Source organism: Larus michahellis, chromosome 10 (assembly GCF_964199755.1).
Source record: "Larus michahellis chromosome 10, bLarMic1.1, whole genome shotgun sequence".
NCBI classification, from domain to species: Eukaryota; Metazoa; Chordata; class Aves; order Charadriiformes; family Laridae; genus Larus; species Larus michahellis.
This window is the reverse complement of record NC_133905.1, coordinates 16,897,006-16,919,519: the sequence shown is the minus strand read 5'-3', so window position 1 is coordinate 16,919,519 and position 22,514 is coordinate 16,897,006. Positions and strand designations below refer to the sequence as shown.

General features: G+C 51.0%; 1 protein-coding gene across 2 annotated transcripts; it reads left to right on the top strand.

The window, feature by feature from the left end:
- Positions 1-1,269: 1,269 nt before the first annotated feature.
- On the top strand, positions 1,270-16,727 carry RBM5 (RNA binding motif protein 5). 2 transcript variants are annotated; one of them, XM_074602934.1, is made up of 24 exons: positions 1,270-1,438; positions 1,578-2,040; positions 2,394-2,549; positions 4,484-4,553; positions 5,037-5,110; positions 7,446-7,529; positions 8,243-8,303; positions 8,465-8,530; positions 8,681-8,841; positions 9,917-10,014; positions 10,487-10,574; positions 10,788-10,865; positions 10,946-11,018; positions 11,550-11,635; positions 11,971-12,049; positions 12,316-12,407; positions 12,957-13,121; positions 13,597-13,743; positions 13,875-13,946; positions 14,389-14,568; positions 14,778-14,852; positions 15,321-15,418; positions 15,506-15,635; positions 16,090-16,727. In XM_074602934.1, the coding sequence occupies exons 1-24, from the start codon at positions 1,422-1,424 to the stop codon at positions 16,213-16,215; spliced, it is 2,739 nt and encodes a 912-aa protein (XP_074459035.1). In that variant the 5' UTR covers positions 1,270-1,421; the 3' UTR covers positions 16,216-16,727. The 2 variants fall into 2 exon arrangements, with proteins under 2 accessions (XP_074459035.1, XP_074459034.1); XM_074602933.1 differs by having other exon boundaries at positions 13,597-13,749.
- Positions 16,728-22,514: the final 5,787 nt, after the last annotated feature.

Sequence of the window (22,514 nt, the reverse complement as noted above, 5' to 3'; positions counted from 1 at the left end):
ATTGGAAACCATTAAGGAGTGGTGTCCCTCAAGAGCCCGTGCTGGGACCTGTTTAATCTTCCACAATGCAAACAGTGGGATTGAGTGCCCCCCTCAGCGAGTTTGTGGGTGGCACCAAGCTGAGTGGTGTGGCTGATTCCCTTGAAGGAAGGGGTGCCATCCAGAGGGACCTTGCCAATCTGGAGGAGTTGGGATTGTTCAGCCTGGAGAAGAGAAATCTCCAGGGAGACCTTGCTGTGGCCTTTCAACATGTAAAGGAAGATGGAGACTTTTTACCAGGGCCTGGTAAAAGGGGCAATGGTTTTAATCAGAAAGAGGGCAGGTTTAGATTGGACATAAGGCAGAAATGTTTTGTGATGAGTGTAGAGGGACCAGGTTTTTATAGAATTTATTTTTATAGAATGTGTTAGGTTGGAAGGGACCTTTAAAGGCCATCTAGTCCAACCCCTCTGCAGGAAGCAGGGACATCTTCAACTAGATCAGATTGTTCAGAGCCTCATCAAGCCTGGCCTTGAATGTCTCCAGGGATGGGGCCTCCACCACCCCTTTGGGAACCTGTTCCAGTGTCTCACCACCCTCATTGTAAAGAACTTCTTCCTAATGGCTAATCTAAACCTACCCTGCTCTAGTTTAAAACCTTGCAAACAGCCCCTCCCCAGCTTTCCTGTAGGCCCCCTTCAGGTACTGGAAGGCCACTATAAGGTCTCCCCAGAGCCTTCTCTTCTCCAGGCTGAACAACCCCAACTCTCTCAGCCTGTCCTCACAGCAGAGGGGCTCCAGCCCTCTGATCATCTTCGTGGCCTCCTCTGGCCCCACTCCAACAGGTCCATGTCCTTCTTGTTCTGAGGGCCCCAGAGCTGGACGCAGTACTCCAGGTGGGGTCTCACAAGAGCAGAGCAGAGGGGGAGAATCGCCTCTCTGGATCGGCTGGCCACGCTTCTTTTGATGCAGCCCAGGATGCGATTGGCCTTCTGGGCTGCAAGCGCACGTTACTGGCTCGTGTCCCAGAGAAGCTGTGGCTGCCCCATCCCTGGAGATGCTCAAGGCTGCGTTGGACGGGGCTTTGAGCAACCTGCTCTAGTGGGAGTTGTCGTTGGACTGGGTGACCTCTGAAAGTCCTTTCCAACCCAAACCACACTGGGACGCACGGGCGGGCAGGGGGAAGGAGGCCGAGCCGCGGCCATGAGGGGCCGCACGGCCGCCCTGCACTACAAATCCCGGCGTGCCCCGCGGCGGGCGGCGGCGCCTGCGCGGCCCCTGGAAACTTCCAGTGGTGAGGCGCGGTGCCTGCTGGGTAGAAGACGGGCAGTCGCCTCGGCGCCATTTTGTGGCGAGGGACTGAGGGGTTGCGTGCGTCTGTTCGGCGCTCCGTGGGTGGCGGTTAGTGCTGCGCTGTGTGCTGGCGGATCGTGGACGGCGGCATGGGCTCGGACAAGCGGTGAGCGTGGGTGGGAGAGAGGGGAGGGAAGGATGGGGAGAGGGGAGGGGGCGGGCGGCCCCGCCGGGTGGGCGATGGTGGTGGGGGTGGGTCGTTGCGGGCTCTTCTCGCCCTGAGCTCGGCCCGGTGTGCCCTGCAGCGTGAGCAGGACGGAGCGGAGCGGCCGCTACGGCTCCATCGTGGAGAGGGAGGACCGCGATGAGCGGGAGTCCCGCAGCCGGCGCAGGGACTCTGACTACAAGAGGTCCAGCGAGGAGCGCCGCGGTGACCGCTACGATGACTACCGCGACTACGATAGCCGGGACTACGACAGCCGAGACTACGACAGCCGCGACAGCCGAGACTGCCGGGACTACGACAGCCGGGACTACGACAGCCGCGACAGCCGGGACTGCCGGGACTACGACAGTCGCGACAGCCGGGACTGCCGTGACTACGATAGCCGTGATTGCCGTGACTACGACAGCCGTGACAGCCGAGACTACGATTGCCGGGACTACGACAGCCGGGATTGCCGCGACTACGACAGCCGCGACAGCCGAGACTACGACAGCCGAGACTATGACAGAGACTACGATAGCCGCGATTACGATAGCCCTGAGGTGAGTGGGGCGGGCTAGCCGGGCCGGAGTTGTGGTCGCTGCAGCCCCGTGGGGCGGGAGGGCGCCGGGGCGGGCGCTGGAGGGGTCCCCCCGGCCCTGGGTCCCGGTACGAGCTCTCCTGGGGCCGGGGGGGGCTGGTCCCCTGGGCCGGGGTTGGCATCCCGGGGGCTGTTGGGGCGAAGGTGGGGGGGGTCGGTTTGAACTTGGTGTTGTGTTAGAGGACGTCAGGACCAATCCTGGGAAAGATGGTCGCATGGGGAGTGGGAGTTTTTTGTTAACGTTTTGTTTTTATGGCATTGCGGGGGCACGTTGGTAGAAATTGCGGCGGTTAATTGTGGGCGCTGGCTTCTCAGAGGGAGCGGGAGCGCAGGAACAGTGACAAATCAGAAGATGGATACCATTCCGATGGCGACTATGGAGAACACGACTATAGGAACGACATTAACGATGAGAAAGAAAGCAAAACCATCATGTTACGTGGCCTTCCCATCACGGTTACAGAAAACGATGTAAGTAGGCAGAAAGGGGGCTTTGCTTTTCTTGCACCTTGGGAAGTCTGCGGCTTTGTGTCGGCCAGTCTCTGTGGTAGTCACTAGTCGCTGCTGCCATTTTGTTGAAAGCTGCATCATGGTGGCCCCCTCTCCAACGTTTTCGCTGCCATTTTGAATCCTAAAAAGATTTAAACTGTCGCTGTTAAGTAACAAAGGTCAGTTGAATGTTAACCAGTCTCTTTCAAAGGAAACAATCCGTGAATAGTCTTTTTCATGAACCTTTGGATGCTTTCCCTAAGAGTCGATTTTAAATTACCTGCTCTTTTTCCTATAGGAGGGAAGAGGCAGATTTTTTCCTTTTTCCCCACCACCCCACCTCCCTCTGGGGGAGAGGAAGAGAGGAAGTACTTACTTGAATTTTTCCCGGTTATTATTGGGGCCAGAAGTTGTGACCGGTAGGGTTACACACAGTCACCGAGCTCCTCAGCTGAGTACAGCCCTGCACAAAGCTGCTTTGTGTGGGTACAGCTGTGGAAGTCATAAAATGGCTGCTGTGGCACTGACGGAGCAAGTACAAATGAGCCTAGTACATGGCTATCTAACTTTTTTTGATGCAAAGATATGGAAGGTGATCAGCTCAGAGCTTTCTTTTCTTACTATTTTTTAACTTTTTTTCTTCCTTGCTTGGTTATTTTGATGTACCAAGATGCAAGCCTACAACTGTTAATTGAGGGGCGAGGGGGAACCCTGTAAAAGCCAAGCTATTCCAGTTTGTTTTCAGTCAGACTCTGCCTTTGTGGTATTTGTGCGTTGATTGCTTAACGTGGAGAATCCTTTTGCACCCTTTCTGTGATGGATTTTGGTTTTTGTTTTTTGTTCTTGGTTACACACTCCTAATATTGAGCATTCTTTTGAGTCATTGTGTGCTGGCCTTACATTTTCATAAGTGCTTGATAAAGTGTGGGCTCCTTCATCCAAATGAGACAACCCAGTCAGACACTACACAGAACATTTCAGAACAGTTTATGTTTCTGGGATGTTAATGTTGTAGCTCTGCAGTTGTGCAGGTAACTGCAGCATAATTTATGGAAAAGTTTAATTCTGGACTCACTTGATGATGCATCTTGGAACTACTAGTTGTTCTCTTAAGTTAATACTACTTCAGCGCTTCTGATTGTGTACATATTTTTCAGCTTTCTCCACGTTTTTAATAAAAAAACCAAAAAGCTACTTGCACTTCATGTCAGTTCCAGTCAGCATGTAAAGGGGCAGCTTCAGCTTTAGATGAGTTTTGAGTCTGCTGAGCAGCCATGTTGCATGCAACGTAGTTTGAGTTCTGTAAGAGCTGCTAAAAACCCTCTTTTTGTCTTCTGTTCTCACATTAAAAAATTCGGTAATGTTTCTTTTTCCTGTATGCGTCTCTGCAGCAGAAATTTCTGTAGCTTGTGCAGAAACTTAAGCAGCTTTGTTATGGCTGAAGAACTGACATCTCTTCAGCTGGTTCTTTGACAATACATTCTTCACAGATCTGCTCTATCCCCTGAAAAACAGAAGGGGAACTGTTACAGGATGAGAACTGTAGCATGAGGCTTAAGAATACATACATCACGGAGCCTTGCAGTATAGCTAACTTCACTGCAAGCACAGTATTTGCCAAATCTTGCACAAATAACCTTGGAACACAACACACAGTGATTCAGATTCTGGAGGATTCTGTGGTCTAATTGAAGACGAGAGTTGTTTTTAGTGTAGCAAAGGGCTGCGTGGGTTCTTGGATGCTCATCACTCCTGTTAGGTTCTCCCTATAAGTTTTCTTTTTCTCTGAGATAGTGTTGAGAATATTGTGGTTTTATGTGCCTCTTGCATGTACTGTAAGGTGGGTTGCTCCTGTGAGTGTTGTAGCTGTCTGCCAAAATGTGAAAATTTAACTGTCTGATTAAAATCTCATGCAGATTCGTGAGCTTATTGAGTCCTTCGAAGGTCCTCAGCCTGCAGACGTGAGGCTGATGAAAAGAAAGACAGGTGAGAGCTCTTAATCCAGTTTTTGACATCACCTTCCTCTTCCCCAGCCCAAAAGAGTATCCAGAATTGTCCCCAAACTGCAAGCACGTGCAATAAAAAATAAATAAATAGAAGGTTTGCCATGGCTAAGGAATGTGGCTTTTTCGAAGACTTTTAGATAGCTGTTCAACATGTTAAAAGGAGTCTGTCCACAGGGGTTTTTGTTAACAGGTATTGGTAAGTAATGATAGTATAAACCCATTGAATAGTATGTAGTCTGTTGCATGGTTACCTTTAAACATGGATTCAAATCGAGTGAAATGTAGCCAGTTAAGGGAGCTTGGTTCCTTGCCATGGCAAAATACCGAGCAGATCCCAGCAGTTGACGTCGCATTTGTAAAGCTGCTTTGTTATGAAGTAATGAAGCAGTTGGAGAGAGATTCACCTGTTTTAAAGGAACTGACTAACACAAGTATCCCGTCTATATCTGAATGCTGTCTCTAGGTGTAAGCCGTGGTTTCGCCTTCGTGGAGTTTTATCACTTTCAAGATGCTACCAGCTGGATGGAAGCCAATCAGGTTGCTTCACTCACCAAGTCTAGATATTCCTGAAAATGGAACAAGTCTGTACAGTTTAAAAAAAAAAAAAAAAAAAGGTGGAAGGAGTGGTTTGTTCCATACAGTGATTTAAAAGAATAAAAGCTTTGTATATATTAAAATTTGTAAGAGGAGGACAAAATATCAGGTAAAATTAGGAGAGAAAATTGGTTATTTTGAGCACTCCCTGATGAAATGTGCCATTGTTTTAAATTACTTGGTTTTGATTTAATTGGCTCCTGAAGGTTTAGCAAATAGTCCTTAAAAAATCCTAACTTATTTCCCCATGACGTTTCCTTCTCTGTTGCCAGAGAAGGCACCAGATCTCTGTGTTACATTGGTATTAACCCTGAAAGAGAACTACCGGTTCATGGCAATAGTGTGTTCACCCAGTTAAAGGGGGAGAACGGCCTCTTCTAGAGGAGAAGAATGTTTATTCCAACTAAATTTGGTAGAGAATGAGTTCTTGCGTACGTTACGCTGTGTATTTTGGCTTTTTGGGAATGTGACGACTTGATAAGGAGCCAAAATGCGGTAAGAGTCCTCCAGTTTCTTTGCCAGTGAGATTTTCCTCTTGCAGTTAAGTTTCACTTGCCTTTGCTCCTTTTTGAATATTCATAATCTGTTTTAAGAACAGAACTTTATAAAAATACTCTCAAAGTGAGCAAAGTATGTCAGCCCATTTTGTATTTTACAACTGAGTCTTTGATGTGAAGATCCCTGGGCAGCATGGGGAATGCTGTTCTGCTCTGTTGATGCTATACATAAAGAAATGGCACTGTAATGGGATTCACAGGGAGTTAGTTCCAGCAGATGGAAGTTGTCGTGTGCCTTATGCTGGAGTAGGGTTTCACGTGTCCCATACATGGGTGATTTCCCCAGCCAGAGAGCAGCGTTCAAATTCTGTTTTCCGTACATGCTGCTCATTAGGGTTGGTGGATGCCGCAGACAGATTTATATCAAGAAATTGATGCTTATTTTCAGAAATAAGATAATTTTAATATATACAAAGCTGTACTGATGCATAATTTATTGCAACATATTCAAATTCACTCCAGTAACCAGCCACCCTAGTAGTAGGGAAAACGTAGAATCTCCCCAGCAGCCCGGTTGCTGACTGTTAGATGAAAGAATGATGTATTGCAACTATACCAGCAGCTTTGTTTCTATGTGTGCATATCCACTGAGTGCTGGGCCCTCCAACCCTCCCTCCTGCCGGTAGGAGAAATGGCTTTGCCCTATTTAGTTGTGCAGAATGTGAAAGCCTTATTCATGCTACGTGCTAGATCTATGTCAGACCCTGTTATCAGAAAAGCCACTGGTCCTGGCACTTCTGTGGTACCTATGCAGTAAGCCAACCTGCTATAAAGTTAGTTCTTCTGTTAAAATGTCTGGGGTTTGGCCTGTAATTCACGCTTCCTCAGACGTGCTTGCACCTGTTTGACTAAAGTATGTTGATGGCCATATTTTGAAAGGGCATTCTGCATACCCACACTTGGCAAAGTGTGAGGCTGAGAATCAAGGCTTCTTAAATAGATGTAAATTCATAACTCCACTAAAGTCCTAGAGAGAGGATGTGCTGAAAGCATTATGAACTTTTCCTACCTCTGGAGAAGCTTCACTTGCAGTCTGGTTCCTCATTTTGGAGAGCTCCTGCCTGAATGAAGAACGCAAACCTCTCGTGCAGGCTTCCAATTGAACTGATGCATTAGTCCAAGGAAACCACTCTGAGTTACATTTCAGTTGATGGCACTTGTAATCCAGCCTCCGAGAAGTCTAAGCAGGGTCCCTTTGGGAGGATTTACTGTATTTTCAAAGGGACGCTTCTGAAGAAAGTGCTTGGAAAAGTAATCCAAATGTGGTTGTTAAAAGGTCTGGGGTATTTGGAGTAGGGGAAGAAGTGAAGCAGTCACCTAAGGACATGTTTAAAAAGTTGCTCAGTGCTATACCAGAAGCGAATAGAAATGTGGGGGCAAAGAGACTCCTAAAAATGTGTTAATCCTGAATGCAGCAGGTTAGGACTTTGTCTCCTTCGAGACACTTCCTGGTTCCATGTCAGCGTTTAGTGTTTGGCAGCTTTTTCAACACTCCCTGATTCCGTTTATCTTTGCTCCACATCCCATTCTCTTACTGCCCTCGTCCTCCTCTCTGCAGGATTGGATGGGCAGGGTGTAGGTGGCGGTGGTTGTCCTCCACATCCTCCCCATATGTTGTCCATTTAATTCAGGAGCACTGATTCCTCCGAAGGGTGCTCTGCCATGGGAAAATGCACATGTGTGCCTCGATACAGGAATAATTGAAACTACTTTTTTTGCAGAAAAAGCTGGTGATTCAGGGGAAGCAGATTGCGATGCACTACAGCAACCCCAGGCCTAAATTTGAGGACTGGCTTTGCAACAAGGTAAAGTCCGTGTTTTTATCAGAGGGAATTTGTCTAAGCTTCAGTGCTCTTCGCTAGCTCAGTGACTTGCACAAAGCGATACGTGATTCAGACCTGCTTGTACTGCTGGTTCGTATGACATCGTGGGAATACTAAGACACAGGAATGAAAAGGTTTGTAGCGCTGGTGGCAAAGTAGATGGAGTGACAGAGGCGTTGCCTCAGAAGACAAGGAGATTGGGCAGTGAGCTGTACTAGAGCATGAAGTCATTAGGTGGCGGCTAATCTAGTGTTGAATAGCTGCTAATCTACTATGTACTGCTGTGTCCTCCTTGTTTGACTGCCCCTCAAGTGGAGATGATTCAGTGAGGTAAAAACCAGGCTGTTTTGTCAGGCTTCAGCTACGCTTTTTGCCCATAATTTGTTTTCCAGCCTGTGATTCACTTTCCCATTGTGCTTTTTAAAGTAGTTACTATGCCTGGGATTGTAAGTTGAAGATCATACAGTTGCAATAACTAAATAATTTAGGAGGACTACAGAAAAGGTAGCTGGGATGTTCTGAATGATACATGCTATGATACAGACAAGGGTGGCTTTTTCTCTTCTCAGTTATTGTGATGGGTTTAGTTTCATTATGTTACTTTGTGTGAATGTCTGGTTTCGTTATTGTACAGCAAACAGCAGCATTGTTGCAAATTACCCGAGTTCTTACTAGGCTTCTCTCTTTCCTCGTAGTGCTGCCTTTACAACTTCAGAAGGAGGCTAAAATGCTTCCGCTGTGGAGCGGACAAATTCGGTATGTTACATTGATCTCTTTGGTTGTGTTTGATTTTGTGGGAAACTTTCTGTGCTAGGTAGGAAACAAAGTTCACTGTGGGTCTTAGGCTGGCTTGTGAAATACTGAGTTTGAGGGAATGAGCCATATTGTGACTAAAATATTTTCCTTCTCTTCTGAAGATTCAGAACAGGAAGTGCCACCTGGAGCAGCAGAAGCCGTTCAGTCTGTGGATTATTACTGTGATAGTAAGTTATCTTTGACTTCTTGTGTAATGTGAAATCTAAACATGGGTACTAAAATCCTTCCTGTACCTCAAGACTGCCCACTGAAGAACTTGAAGTACTTGGGAAAGCTGTTATGTGCGCAGCTAATGTCATCCTTTCTTTTTTCCTCAGCCATCATTCTCCGAAACATTGCTCCTCACACAGTAGTGGAATCCATCATGACTGCCTTGTCTCCGTATGCTTCTCTGGCAGTCAATAATATTCGTCTTATCAAAGACAAGCAGACTCAGCAAAATAGAGGCTTTGCGTTTGTGCAGCTGTCTTCTGCCATGGTGAGGGCTTTACTGATTTGTTGGGAGAGAAACAGCTTATTAATGTGCTTCTGTAGCTGAAGCATTTCGAGCCTTGAGCTGTATGGAGGAACCTGCCCAGTTCACTGAGGGTTAATGGACACTCAGTGTGTCAAAGCCTGTCATTGTTAGCTGTAGTTTGGAAAGAAGGTGGTGGGATGTTGTAAGCACATCGGAAAGCTATTTTCGTAGCAGAGCAATTTTCTGGATGGAAGGCTACCTTCATGTTTGTATCACAAAAATTATGGTCTGGGATCATACTTCGTTCATGAAAATTAAGGTCTTGGACATTAAATGTGGGCAAAGGTGCACAGAATTTGGCTGCTTCCACCTTGAGAAGGGGGACGAGGGGAATCTGGCTGGTCTCTGCAGCATTCAGTGGGAGGGTAACAGCAGAGACACATTCTTCTTGAGGCTACACAGGGATAGGACAGCAGGCAACAGCCATAAATTGAAACATGGGAAATTGCAGTGAGGATAACCTCTTAACTGTGAGGGAGGTCAGATAACTGGCATGGGATCCCTGAAGGGTGTGGAATCTCTATTCCTAGAGGTATTTAACAAGATGTGCAGATGTGGCACTTCGGGACGTGGTTTAGTGGTGGAACTGGCAGTATTAGGTTGGGCTCCACGACCTTAAGGGTCTTTTCCGACTTAAGCGATTTTATGATTGTGTATGCCAAACTTGATCAGCAGTGTGATCTGTTTGGACCTGCTTTAGACAGGGTGGAACAGTTTGTTGTTGGATGAAGAAGGGTGCCTGATCTCAGTCTCTGCTGGCTTCCCTTTCGGAGTAATTTGGGGCAAACATTTGCTTTATAAAGCTAAGATTTTAGAACAAGTTTAATATTCAGTGGCCCAGGGAAGCCCTGTATTGTTTGCACATGGGCTGTGATGGGTCCCATTATGCTTTTCCACATGTGTACAGGATGAAGAGGTGGAGGTGTTCTTACAGCTTTAGCTGCTTTCAGTGGCTGTATATGAAAAGGTGGAGCTTCGGGAACTTCTGAATCCTCAGTAATGTGCCCTTCATAATAATCAGTATTTCTTTTTGTAGGATGCTTCTCAACTGCTGCAGATCTTACAAAGTCTTCAGCCACCATTAAAAATTGATGGCAAAACAATTGGTGTTGACTTTGCAAAGAGTGCCAGAAAGTGAGTTGCGATAGCAGTTGGTTTGGTGGGTTTTTTCTGTCCCTCTCCCCCTCTGTTTATATTAGAGATTTGTTGTTGTTACCCAGGCTTTTAAGATTACTGTCACTCCAAAGTTTTGCTTCCCGTAAGTGTCTGGTGTTGCGTGCATCCTGCTCATCACTGTGTGTGAGGAGAGTGAAAGCGGTGTTTCCTACCACCCCTATTTCCAGTCCTCTGAAGATAACATCGTAATTGCTTGTGTACACAGCACGCTTGTTTCCTTGGAGACTTAGTGACTTGGTATTGACTGTACAACAATGAACCTTAAGTTTCTTTACTTGCCAAGCAGTGCTTTGGCTCATTCATTACAATTATAGTGTTTTATAAGTGCCAAGGAATGCATGCGTAAGGGCAGATTCTACCTCCTTGCATAGGGAGACACTTAAGGAAAAAAAGCGACGTTTACTCAGACATGTGATTTTTCTGGTTACAGAGACTTGCTTCTCCCAGATGGTAACAGAGTCAGCGCCTTCTCTGTGGCAAGTACAGCCATTGCTGCAGCTCAGTGGTCGTCCACTCAGGTATGATTTGGAGGCTGTTACTCCTAGTCTTGCTTTCCTGAAAATGAAAAAGTAGAGCATGTAATTTCACTGCTGGCCTCTTGCTTGGTTGAACTGACCAAAGCTGCTGTGTCAGATCTGCTCTGACAGTTAGGCTGGAGCCTAACCAGTGTTGAAGTTCTTAAATGCAGTAACTTTTCTGTCCCTGACAAAAATTACCTGCTCAAATTTCAGCCACAAACTGGGGAAGGCAGCACCCTTGACTACAGCTACCTCCAGTCAGGACAGGATGGCTACACTCAGTATGCTCAGGTTAGTAGTGGCGGTTGTGCTCTAACCTGTAGATTGTTGTAATTTGGGATCTGCTTATCTTGCGTTGTTTCCCTTTGCAGTATTCCCAGGATTATCAGCAGTACTACCAAAATCAAGGAGGAGTGTTGGACACAGACGCAGCTACCATATCAGGTAGTAATTCCGACATGTGGGAGATGTCTTTGTTTGTAATGATAATTTTGCAGTAGTGGTGTTTTCCCTTAGCCTTCATGTTATTTTGCTGTGTAAAGGGAGACTTGACTCATTTTGCTCTCAGGATGTCTCAATGAGTACGTGTTACTAGAGAACCGTAACAAATTTGTTCAAGTCGGACCTCTGGTCTATGAGATGAGAGCAGGCTTTGTTTCAGACTATTGACAACAGCCTTGAACTTGAGGCTGTGAGAACTGTGTAAGCAGCTCTAGACAAATCTTCAGTGCTAGCAGCTGTCAGAGGCCAGGAGTCACTGACTCTGGGAGCAGAATATTTCCTCCTGAAAAGGAAACTATTCCTTGTCTGGGTAGAAAATACCACTGTGTAACTGTCTCCTTTTGAACATTTATTGCCTTGTTTGGCTGCTGGAGCTGGAATTCGTAGATGAAACTAAACAAAGTAATTTTAGCCCTAGGATGAAGTACTGTTCTACAAATTAGTTGGCTTATCCATTGTGTTTTCTGTTGGCAGGAGCTCCAGTCACTACCACCACAGCTGCAGTCGTGTCCCAGAGTCCTCAGTTATATAATCAACAGACGAACTCACCTGACTCTCCGGTAATTACAGTGCTAATTGCTCCTCGCTTTCAATGCCAGGGTTATGTGGGAGATCTGTCTTAGCTGTGGCCTTTGCTCTTTGAAGTGGGTGGTACAGCAAAGCTGCTGTGTGTCCACGGGTTAGTCATAGTGCTTGTGGTCATAAGTCATCTGCCATTTCTTTTCTGTGATGGTTTTGTTCTTTGTTGAAGGGGAGTGCTAGGTGTACTAGTGAAGAGTAGCTAGTTGTTGTGTGTGTGGTGTGGGCTGCTCGTGCCTTGGCTCACTCTCCTTGTTTTCTTGCGCCTTGGTGACAGATTTTCTAATTGAGGTTTGTGGGTTTGGGTTTTTTTCAGACACAATCAGCACCACCTACCACTAGCAGTCAGGCACAAACGGCTCCCCCGACTGGCGTAGTCCCTGGAACAAAGTACGGTAAGCAGTCGGAGTTGCACTTGGGGACAGGTATCTGTCACTGTATAGCAACAGAGAGACTTGGTTTTGGCTGAGTGCTCTATCACCGTATGTCAGTGGTGAAGCTGTCCCTGGAGAGTGTATTCTGCAGGGGTGATAGAGTCCTTTACATACATGTCTGCCATCGTGGCTGCTAATGATCTCAGAATTTTACCTGAAATATGGAAAGACACCCGTCTGATTTGACTGGAACGACCATGTCCCACACTTTAATTTTTTTTTTACAGCTGTCCCTGACACTTCCACCTACCAGTATGATGAATCTTCAGGATATTATTATGATCCTGTAACAGGGCTCTACTATGATCCTAATTCCCAGGTAAACACAAGTTCTTCACACCTGTCTTAACTATTAAGGTCCATTAGTTCCCTGTCTTCATTGTGAGAGTGAAATTAACTTTGAGGTGCACAAAATACTGAATGTAGCAGATAACTCTCAGCAGTGTGTGTAGGGCCGAGATTTGACTTCCTGCTGGTATAGCCCTTCATTTGTCTCTTCTCTCCTTAATTTTCCTCCCAGTTTGGCCCATGTAGAACTAGGACTTGTTACAGACAGTGTAATTGAGCTATTCCATTGCAGAGTGCCCACCAAAGTGCACCCAGCTCTGGGCTCTGGTGGGTCATCTCCTGGGAGGGGCAAAAGGTTCTCCATAGGGCTGTTGAACAGAACGCCTGTGTTTGGGGACAGCGGCTTCAGCCACTTCATGCCTTTTGACTCCTTTGTGGAGTCTGCAAAACTTGTTTGGATTCTACAAACCGCCTTCCCATTTGATGCGTTAGTCTGGAGCAGACAGCTTGCTTGTGTTCTCCCTTTGATGCTTAGTTTGTATGAGGCGTTTAACCGTCTGTCTGTCTTCTCCTCTGGCAGTATTACTACAATGCCTTAACCCAGCAGTACCTTTACTGGGATGGCGAAAAGGAGACCTACATGCCTGCTGCAGAAGGTATCACGTACCAACAAACAGCTACCACAACCACAACCAAAGAAGTGAAGGAGAAGAAAGAGAAGCCTAAAAGTAAAACAGCTCAACAGGTAAAAGACAGAATGGGGTCGTAACTGGGCTAAAGTCTTCTGTGGAACGGGATAATAGTTCTCCTTTTTCATGACAAAAGGAAATCCTAGGTTATTCTGTAGGGGTGCATGCCTGCAATTTGCAGACGTTGTAGATGGCTGAGGAGAGGTGGAGTTGGCAAGGCTTCAGTGCAGAAATAAGCTCTGCATAGGAGGAACGCATATGGAATCCTGCCAAGAGCAGTGGGAGTATAACTGAGCTGTCACTTAAAGGATTAGATTGATAAGAAAGGTTCATACAGTAAAACAAGCAAGCTGCGGTATCTTTGAACACTGTATACAGGGAAACAGCTGCACTACATCCAGTGTCCTGTGATTTAAAAATAAAAGGTAGTGGGTTGATTTGTTCTGGAGACTGTATGCAAGATTGAATCTGTGTCATGCGAGATTGATAGCTGTGAGGGGAGCTGTCTGAGCAAACCACTCTGCATTTCAGATTGCTAAAGACATGGAGCGCTGGGCAAAGAGTTTGAACAAGCAGAAAGAGAACTTCAAGAACAGCTTCCAGCCTCTGAGTACCAGGGAGGAAGAGCGGAAGGAGTCGGCGGCTGCAGATGCAGGCTTTGCCCTCTTTGAGAAAAAGGTGAAGGTGCGGGGGATGGTGTGTGGTGTGCAGCGGAGAGTGGTATGGCAGAGAGCTCTGTGTGGGATGGTGTGCAGCAGGGAGTGGTATGGCAGAGAGTTTGGTGCTCATGGTGTTCTTGTCTCATCCAGGGAGCTCTGTCTGAGAGACAGCAGATCCTGCCAGAGGTGTTGAAAAATGGGGATGACGACAATCCGCTGAAGGTGAGTATGAGATACCTGACAGGTATTCCCAAAGGTTACTGGTAAAGCACTTCAGAGAAGGTCTGGGAGATACTTGCTTTCCAACCTGGATTTCCATGGCATCATCTGTAAAAGCTTGTGGTGGTTCCGCTGATCCCAGTGCAAGTGCAGTGGGGCTGGGTGACTGAGATACACTGAGATTTCTTCCAGCCACAAGAGCTCAGTTGAGGTTTTGAGGCTTCTAAACACACTGTAGTCAAATTATTGTTTGGCTAGCGGGAGCTAAGTCTTGCAGCCATTATAGTATGTGGTTCTTCTGAGTTGGATTTCATCCTTAGTAATGAGAGTGCAATGCCTCTCCTGTGCAACAAACAAATCTACAGCCTCTGTGTTCTTTTTCTGGGCTCTTGGTGAACTGTGGTGACACTGTCGCAGTCCCCTTAACGCTGTCCTTCCTTGCCAGCGTGGCCTCGTGGCTGCCTACAGTGGTGATAGTGATAACGATGAGGACTTACTGGAAAGAATGGAGAATGAGGAAGAGAAGCTGACTGACTGGAAGAAGATGGCTTGTCTGCTGTGCAGAAGGCAGTTCCCAAACAAAGATGCTCTGATTCGGCACCAGCAGCTGTCTGACTTGCACAAGGTACTTGCACTGTGCTTTTGGGAAGGTACTTGGTTGCCATAATTCAGTGTGTAAACCAAAGCCATGATGCATGTTGCTGTTCAGAAAACCGTTCCTCTTAAAGCATTAGTAGTTACAGGTGGATTGTTGCTCTCCCAGAAGTCAGCTATTTACATAAAGAGAGCTGGTGTGCATTCCGTGTTGTTAATGTGAATCTCTTCTTGTTTCAGCAAAACATGGATATCTATAGGAGATCAAAGCTTTCAGAGCAGGAACTTGAAGCCTTGGAGCTGCGTGAGAGAGAGGTCAGTGTTGAGCAGATGAGTAGCTAATGGAAAACCTGCACAGGTGTTATGTTGAGCTCTCCTTATCCTGACACACGTCACTAGAGATAATCCTTGTAAGCCAACCCCTTCTTGGGTCAAGGTTCAGAGCTGTCCTGTTACATGGAGAGAAGTGTCCCAGATCCCACAGCTACTGCTTGGCAGGGAAGGGTCCTTCCACATCCAGCTCTGGGACCAGAATCCTTTGAGTCGCAATGAACAGCTGATCCAGCAGGTGTTGGGGCCGGGCTCTTCCTACTCTAGTGAGAGTTCTGATGTGCTCCAGGGACTTGCATTTGACATTCTCCTTTGTGTGGTGTAAGTCACGATGTGTTTTAGCAGGCTGCAGTGGACAGTTTTATATAATAGTGGGCATTCAGCTTATTTCCGTAGCTCAGAGATGAACAAAGGTGTCTTTAAATCAGTACTAAATCTGGTTACCTCATGCAGATGAAATACAGAGACAGAGCAGCTGAGAGGCGGGAGAAGTACGGCATCCCGGAGCCCCCTGAGCCGAAGCGCAAGAAGGTCTATGATGCTGGCACAGTGTATGTATCCAAAAGCTCCTCAGCGATGAGGATACTTGATTCAGTAGTTAGTGAGCAGTTTGGTTAACTCATCTCTTCTTCCCGCAGTAATTACGAGCAGCCCACCAAAGATGGCCTTGACAACAGTAATATAGGCAACAAGATGCTGCAGGCCATGGGCTGGAGGGAAGGTTCAGGCTTGGGAAGAAAATGTCAGGGCATCACAGCACCCATTGAGGTAAGTAGAGATGGACTTCTACCTCACTTCCTGAGGTTTGGTGTTGCTGAAGATGCCTTGTGCAAGAAACTGTGTTGTCAACAGCAAAGCTGCCTCTGTTGATGTTAGCTCCCGCTCCTCTCTGTCTTGTCGGATGCTGGGGCAGAGCTGGGACTGGGACAGGCAGGGCTGTGCTTCCTTTAGGAGTCAGCTCCTGTTGCCTTCCCTGGGTTTGTCTGTGCTCTGGGTTACGCTGTTCGGAGCTGGGTTCTGTGCGGTTTCATTTCGGCTACTGGTGGGCTGGGGTTGGAGCAGTGTGAGGTCAGCAAGCATGGGTTGTGGTGTGCAGTTTCATCTCCTGGTGTCCCTAATTGCGGCAGCGTGGGATCCCCAGGGGAGCTTGAGAAGCTGTCTGGACTGAATGTTTCTGTGGTGTCTCGCTGAAGAGCTGAAGCACGTCTTTCTTCCCTTGCAGGCCCAAGTACGAATGAGAGGAGCTGGCTTGGGAGCCAAGGGCAGCTCCTACGGTGTCTCCACTGCAGACTCGTACAAAGACGCGGTGCGGAAAGCCATGTTCGCTCGCTTCACGGAGATGGAGTAACACGCTCTGGCTTGCAAGGCACCTGTTAGCCAGAACTGACTGTTAAACTCTGTAGCCTTGGTGGCCTGGCTGTATTCTGGTTATGGTTTAGAGTTGACCATTTCATTCCCTTGGGCATTTTTTTTCCCTCTCGGCATGTAACACTTCCATGAGCAGATTGTTTGAACTGCCCCAACTTCATGCTGGAGAGCTCCTGGTTAGACCAAAGGGGATGGTGATCTTTATACGGTCTTGTATATAGTGTAATGTATTCTGTGTTTGGAGCGTGTTGTCCAGATGCCGCTTCTGCCCTACAGAGCAGGGACAGGACCTGTTAGCCGTGGTTTCACACTGTCTTTGCTCTCCTTTTGTTGTATTGTCTCTGTCTGGTTTTGGTTTTTTGGTTTTTTTTTTTTTGGAGAACTTTCCTGTACATTTTGTATGATACATCTTTGTATAGACTTTTTGAAGACTTTGATTCTAGTTGCCAGTTTGGCTCATTTCCAAAAGAAATACATCCAAAAATGATCCTATTTCTGTTTCTCGGTGGGTGAATGAAGAGTAAGTTGCCAATGCTATTTGTCCTTTCTGTCCTGATTCTTCCTTGATGAGACTTCATCCTGGAGTCTCTGCTCCACACAGCTCTCTGCTCGCCTGCTTCCTTACATCCCTACGCTGTGCCTTGTTCCGAGTGTCTTTCTCATGACTTCAGCGTGGACGCTGGCTGGTGGAGGACCAGATCTCCTTCTGTCCCTTCCTGCCATAGCTTGGGGAGTGGGAGAGGACCAGCAGAAATGTCTTCTGCAGCCTGCAGGTCCTGTTTGGGGGCCCTAGGGCTCCACTGGTGGGTGGTGGCCTGAAGGTGGGGGTGGTAGCCCATGTGGCACCTCGGGCATGGTCTGAGCCTGGCACAGGGCTTCTGTGCTTCCACCTGGGCTTGTCTCTGGCCTTCCCTGCCACAGTGTCGTGGAGCTGCTGGAGGCTGGGTGATGGTGAACCACCTTCCTTCCCAGGACTTCTTGCAGCTGTCCTGTTTTTCCTCTGCCTGGGCTTAGCTCAGGTGTCAGCCTTGTGTCGTCTTCCTGAGAACCAAGATGAGCAGAGAAGGGCTCAGCCCTCACCTCTGCCTGGGGCTGTGGGCCTTGCTCATCCTCACCAGGGAAGCCAAGTCTCCCCGAGGAGTAGCCAGGCCAGCGCTCTCCAGGTGGGCATAGCAGTGGTTTAGGATGGAGCTAGAGCAGCTCCACCACCCCTTCTTGCGCAAGGCCCTTCTGTGGGTCGAGGCCAGCTCCTCATGGTTGCCTTTCATGGGCTGGGGTCAGTCTTGCCTTGATGGCTGCCAAATCCACCTCCGATTGGGACGTGGGATGGCCCCTGCCTTGTTTTTGATGGATGGGTGAGCCGAGGTTGGGGAACCCTCCACCCCTGCCTGCGGGGCTGCTGCGGGCGGGGGACCGTACAGGGAACGGGGTCCATCCTTGTCGCCGGGCCGGGGCCGGCTGTGCCGCCCGGGCCGTGCCACCAGGTGGCAGACGTGTCCCGGCTGTCGCACCCCCGTCCTCTCCCTGCGAGGCTCCCCGAGCATCGCTGCGGGTCCGGCCCTAGCAGCGGGGGGTCCAAGGCAGGGATGTGCAGCGCCCCCGGACTTGTGAGCGCCTGGAGGTAGGAGCCTGTCGCTGTGCCAGACGCAGGGCTGGGTCCCAGAATACAGCATCCCCTCTTTGGGGCTGCGAAAGAAGTGCCAGCTCTGCCTCAGTTTCCCCCCCGGGGTTGATGGTGGGGAGAGAGAGGCTTGGTGCACTGCAGCAGGGCCCCCCTGTGTCCCGCACCAGCCTCCCCCCACCTCCCCCTGCGGCCTGTCTGGCAACGCAGCAAAGTGCTTTGCTGCTCTGGGCTGTAAATGGGGGGTTTGTTTCCCAGCAGGTGGGCTCCATGGGTCGATAAAGTGCATTTGTGCAGCTCAGCTTCTTCCCAGCCCATCGATCCCCTTTGCGGCGCATCCTCCTGACAAGGGGCGATGTCCCAGGCGAGGCCGGGGGGGCCCCCGCCTGCGGTGGGCACAGCACAGCCTCATCCCGGCTCCTGCCAGGCTGTCTCCCTCTCTGCTGCAGCAAAGTCCTGCCCCGGTGCCAGGAGCTGAGCCAGCCCAGCCCGTACCTCCGGCAGAACGGCTGCAGAGCCAGGAGCAGAGTCCCCCACTGCCTGCTCGTGGGGATAACTACTCGGGGGGGGGGTGCCCAAAGCAGGGCCCCCTCCTGCAGCTAGGCTTTAGTGGGGGTCCTGGTCTCCCACCCCACGCAGTGGATGGGCCAAAGCCCCCCTTCCTCGGGGAAGATGCTGCCTCTGGGCACCCAGGGAGAAGTCGGGGGGCAGGGTGTGTGTGCAGCCCCCCCCGCCAGGCGTGCCCCCCCAGCCCCTGGAGCAGGGCATGGAGACACCAGCCCCTGCCAGCACCCGTGCCTCCAATTTAGGCAGCGCAGCGCAGCTGTTCGTGACTGAATGCACCGTGGCCCATTGCCTTCAGAGGGACGTGGTGTCCCTGCTGCCCCAGGGACCCACCTCCAAGGGCGGGGGGGGCAGAAGCTGTGGGATGGGGCCAGCCCCAGAAGTGCACAGTGATGAGGCAGGACCCCCCCCCCGCCCCGAGCAGAGGGGAGCTCCCTCGGGCACCTGTCCCACTGCCCTGGGGCCAGGGGAGCTGCCTCTCCTGGTGGCCTGATCCTGATGCAGGTTGCCGCTGGGCCACGGCTGAAATGCCAGATGTGGGCCCTGGCAGGGATGGAGAGGGAAGGAGGGTGCTGGGGAGAGGATTTTGGAGCAGGGCATGGCAGGAGGAGACGCAGAAGCGTCCCTGGATGGGCAGAGCTGCACTGCAGTCCTTCTGTGCCTCAGTTTCCCTATTGCTGAGCAGCAAGAGGGTCTCTCCTCTGTGGATGACAGGGGAAGAGGAAGGTTTACAAACCCCAGCGCATGGGAGACACCAGGCTGGGGAGCCCGGGGGACACCCAAAGGGACCCTGTGCCCTTTCCTGGGGGGCAGCAGGGCAGGGCTGCAGCCCGGGGCTTCCCCTAGGCACAGGGTCGGCTGCAGGGTGATTTCCCAGGGCCACGGCACTTCCAGGCTGCGGCTCCTCCCAGCACCTATAACACACTGAATTAAAGATCGTTGTCGTTCTGTTTTTAAGGTTTGGGATTTTTCTGGCTAGCTTTCAGCATTATTAATATTAAAACTCCCGAGCCTGCTGTGCCCCGGCTTTCCAGGAGGCCCTGCGAGCATCGCGAGCTCCTGCATGCTAATTGAGGCGAGGAAACAGGCCAAGTCGTTAGTGCGAACAGCCTCTCTCCTGAGCATTCCTTAATCGCTGGAGTTACCGACCCATGGCAGAGCTCAGCGTTGGCCGTGGCCAGCCCCAGCCCTGCCTTGCTTGCCCACTTGCGCTGTTGCCAAAACGCTGCCTGTGGGCAGGAAAACCCCCGTGCTGCCAGTCGGAGCTGCTGGAGACCCGTGGTGCCTGCGTGTCCATGCACACGTGTGTGTGCTTGTGCACACAGACGTGTGTGTGCACGCGTGTGCTTATGCTCCTCTCCATCACCTTTCCCAGCTCCGTTGCAGGGAAGTTATCATGGCTGCTTCCCCTTCTCCTCCCTGCCGTGCCCGTCCATCCTCTTCTGAGCTACTAAATGTCTCTGAAATACTCAGAATTGCCCTGGAATAGTTTTCCCTTCCTCGTGTAAATGATTTCACCCAAATGCCCGACAGCCACCTGGTTCTGGCCTCAGCCGTGGGGCTGTGGCATGGAGGATGGGCAGGGTTGTGGTCCGTCATCCTGCCGGCGTGCAGCAGGTAACACTGTGGTCCCCCCCCACCCCCAGCAAGCTGCCTGTTTGCTGCGGGCATGGATGGATGCTCCAGGGCAGGAGGAGGGCAACCGAGGTGGGGGGGTGCACGGACACAGGGCCACCCCTTCCCCGGGGCAGGGTGTCACCCCATGCCAGGCAGTGCCAGCACCCCCTCCTGCCCCACAGCACGGAGCACCTGTGGCCCTGGCTCTCCCCACCCAACCCCGCAGGACCAGCGTGGGGGAAGAAGGGGAGATGTCCCCCTCATCCCTGGGCCGCTCCACCCGGATGCTGTTTTGACCGAGAGCCCATTTCTGGCTTGGGAACCGCATGGTCCGCATTTCCCTGCTGGGGAGAAAAAAACGATGGTTTTAATTGACTCACCATCTGCAGCAACGTGGACCCAATTTGCAGCCCCGGGGCCGGGGGGGGGTGGGTGGAGCGGGGGGCTCTGGTGCTGTTGGAAGAAACCAAAAGCAGATGGGAGCTGGGTTGCCGGGGCTGGGACCCGTGGCCGCACCAGGCGTGGTTGTCCCTCTGCCAGGCAGCTGCTGGGTGCCAAGCTGCACTCCAGCACCTCGGGCATCTTCCAGTGCCGGGCTCTCCCAGGGGAGATGCTCCAGCGCCTGGGGATCCAGAGGGAGACCCTCCAGGGGTGTTTTACAGCTGGGGAGGGTGGCGTGTGTCCCAGGCTGCCTCAGTTTCCCTCTTTCCCAGGGCACACCTTGTGCTCCGAGGGGTTCCCACATCCCTTAGTCCTCTTCCCACGGGGGCTGGCGAGGGGAGTCAGGGTGTGACTGACAGGCAGAGCGTGACTGACAGCCAGGGCGTGATTGACAGCAGGGCATGATTGACAGCAGGGCATGATTGACAGCAGGGTGACGAGCCGCCATGGGATGTCGTGGGGTGCTGGGGGTGCCGGGGTGCTGGGAGCAGAAGGTGGTGGATGCAGATGGTGCATGGTCCAGCTCGGGTGGGGGGTCACCGAGCAGCGCCCCCCACCAAATCACCCTGGCCCCCTCACCCAGCGTGAGGTTTTGGAGACCCATGGAGGCAGCACGGTGCACACCAGAGCCTGGGCCATGGGGGGAAGCGCGAGCCCCCTGTGCTGCTCCGTGGGGCACTCCCGGTCCCAGCCCCACACCCTCACGGGCAGAGGGGGGCAAGCAGCTCAGGCCTTTTGCCAGGCATGGGAGCGGGGGGAACCGCTCCCCGTCTCTGGCGGGGGGTGGGGGGAAACTTGGATGGGAGACGGCTTCATGTCAGAAACATTTTCACAGGAATTTGTCACCACCTACAAACATCTTTTTTTTTCCCCCCCCTTTTTTTTTTTCCCTTTAACAGCAACCAGACCCGAGGGGTGCGTGTGTGCGGGTGCGATGGGGAAATGGGGGCTGGGTTTTATTTTTTTGCTACGATTCCTCGGAAAAAATTATTTAGTGCTCATTCCCCTCCTCCAAAGCCTGGTTTCGGGGAAGAAACTGCTTCCTGCAGCAGGAAAAGCCGGGCAAGAGAGGGACCGCATTTCCCCCAGCATAGCCCACCCCAGGCTCGACCCTGTCCTGGGCACCCCAAAACATCCGTGGGCTCTGGAGGCTGCTTAAAATCCCCCCCGTCCCCCCAGCTCCATCCCTCTCCCCGCCCGACTCGGGGTGGGATGCGCCCGCAGCATCATTAGCACTCGTCTTGCCGCCGCCGCGGCGGTTTGAACCCATTTGAAATGCACTTGAAAAGGGCGGATTTGATGGGAGGAATGTGACGGGTTTTTTGTTCTCCCGAGCCCCCCGGTTGAAGATGTGCGTAATGAAGAGCTGTGACTTTCACTCGGGTTATTTTGGGATGGACTACTTTTTTTTCCGAGCTGGTGGAAGACCATCAAAGCGGCGCTTTGAAAAATGTCCCAGTGTATAAATAACTCTGCTGAGAGCAGAATAACGCGGGCTCCCGCGCGCCGAGACGAGGCAGACGGCATCTGCCGTGCGACGTTGCATTATAAAAAGGAATTATTCATCCCTTCCTCTAATTAACCGGGTATCGCTCCCCCTGCACGGGAGGGATGGCCCGGCACAGGGAGCAGCGCTCCCGGCCATGCCGGTGGAGAGGATGCTGCTCCCGGGGTGTCCCCTCCGTGTCGTCCCCCCCCCCCGGCACCAGCACTGGGTGGGAGTGGGCAGGTTGGTGCTGCCCTGCCGCGGGGGAACAGCAAACTGGTATCGGGAAGCCCAAATCCCCCAGGGAACTCGCTATCGTTGGAAAACACCTGATCCGCCGCCTCGCCATCCCCCCGGGAGAAATCCAGGCAAAGGGAGCAGGATGGGGGGGCAGGCCCTCGGCACCCCGATAGCTCGCAGGGTCCTGGGGTGCAGCGCTCTGGTGCCCAGGTCTGGCTCTTGTCTGCGGGCAGTGCCTGGGGCATCCCGCAAAGAGCAGCCTGCGGCCACCGGAGCCACCCGGATCAGCCCAGAGACTTGGAGACACATG